Genomic DNA, 1,171 nt, shown 5'->3' with positions numbered 1-1,171 from the left:
GCCTGCTGCGCCCGGGCCATCAGCCCCGACGCCAAAGTCTGCTTCTCCTGCTGCAGCGACGGCAACATCGTGGTGTGGGACCTGCAGAACCAGACCATGGTCAGGTGAGCCCGGGGCAGGCGGCACAGAGTGGGAGAATACAGGGTGCTGGCAGCCCTGATGGCCATGCCCTCGCCCTCCCTGTCCCCCTCTTTCCCAGGCAGTTTCAAGGCCACACGGATGGTGCCAGCTGCATCGACATCTCTAACTATGGCACCAAGCTGTGGACAGGGGGGCTGGACAACACGGTGCGCTGCTGGGACCTGCGCGAAGGGCGTCAGCCGCCCCCCAGATCTTCTCCCTGGGGTACTGCCCGACGGGAGAGTGGCTGGCAGTGGGCATGGAGAGCAGCAACGTGGAGATCCTGCACGTCACCAAACCGGACAAGTACCAGCTGCACCTCCACGAGAGCTGCGTCCTCTCCCTCAAATTCGCCTCCTGCGGTAGGCGAGGGCCTTTTCTGCTGGGGCTGTGCACTGCCCCACACGGGTCCTTCTGCTCCACACCCTGCCCTCCGTGCTCAGCTTCCCTGGGCCAAGTCCCAAATGCTGACCCCCTTTGCCTCCTGCCGCAGGGAAGTGGTTCGTGAGCACGGGGAAGGACAACCTGCTGAATGCCTGGCGCACGCCCTACGGGGCCAGCATCTTCCAGGTGCGAGGGGAGGCGTCTGGATGGGGGGTGAGGGCAGAGTCAGCCACCAGTGCTGCCCTCACCGCCCGCCTCTCTCACGTTCAGTCTAAAGAGTCCTCCTCGGTGCTGAGCTGTGACATCTCCAGCAATGACAAGTTCATCGTTACGGGCTCTGGCGACAAGAAGGCCACAGTGTATGAGGTCGTTTACTGAGACCCAGTCCATCAGTGAAGGGGCCAGCCCTCGCCCAAAGCCGCTGGGGCTGGTGGAGGCTGCCCGTGCTGGGCCAGCCCCCTCGCAGCCCTGCTCTCCTCCTCCTCCTCACCTTCCAGCCACCAAAACAAGGCCAGGGCGCTGGCCCCGCTCCCCTGTCCCGGCTCTGCCCAACACGTTGCAGAGGTGGAGGGGACGTCTCATGGCAATGCAGCCTGCCCAGGCTGGGCAGTGGGCAGGGGCTGGTCCGGCATCCTACGTCTGTCCATCAGGGCTAGTGGAGTGGGGA

The 1,171-nt window shown here is 64.6% G+C and overlaps 1 protein-coding gene across 1 annotated transcript in view; it reads left to right on the top strand.

The window, feature by feature from the left end:
- The window catches only part of LOC104492104 (transducin-like enhancer protein 1), a gene marked incomplete at its 5' end in the record, with an annotated part of 2,621 nt that extends 1,739 nt beyond the window's left edge, over positions 1-882 (top strand). The window contains 5 exon segments of the mRNA XM_010134614.1: positions 7-104; positions 200-318; positions 321-482; positions 614-690; positions 775-882. Coding sequence (XP_010132916.1) covers positions 7-104; positions 200-318; positions 321-482; positions 614-690; positions 775-882 — 564 coding nt within the window.
- Between the last annotated feature and the right edge of the window lie 289 nt (positions 883-1,171).

Source organism: Buceros rhinoceros, unplaced genomic scaffold (genome assembly GCF_000710305.1).
Source record: "Buceros rhinoceros silvestris isolate BGI_N320 unplaced genomic scaffold, ASM71030v1 scaffold15174, whole genome shotgun sequence".
In the NCBI taxonomy this organism is placed as follows: Eukaryota; Metazoa; Chordata; class Aves; order Bucerotiformes; family Bucerotidae; genus Buceros; species Buceros rhinoceros.
Note: the sequence above shows the minus strand (reverse complement) of the source record. Positions and strands in the feature narration are given on the sequence as shown.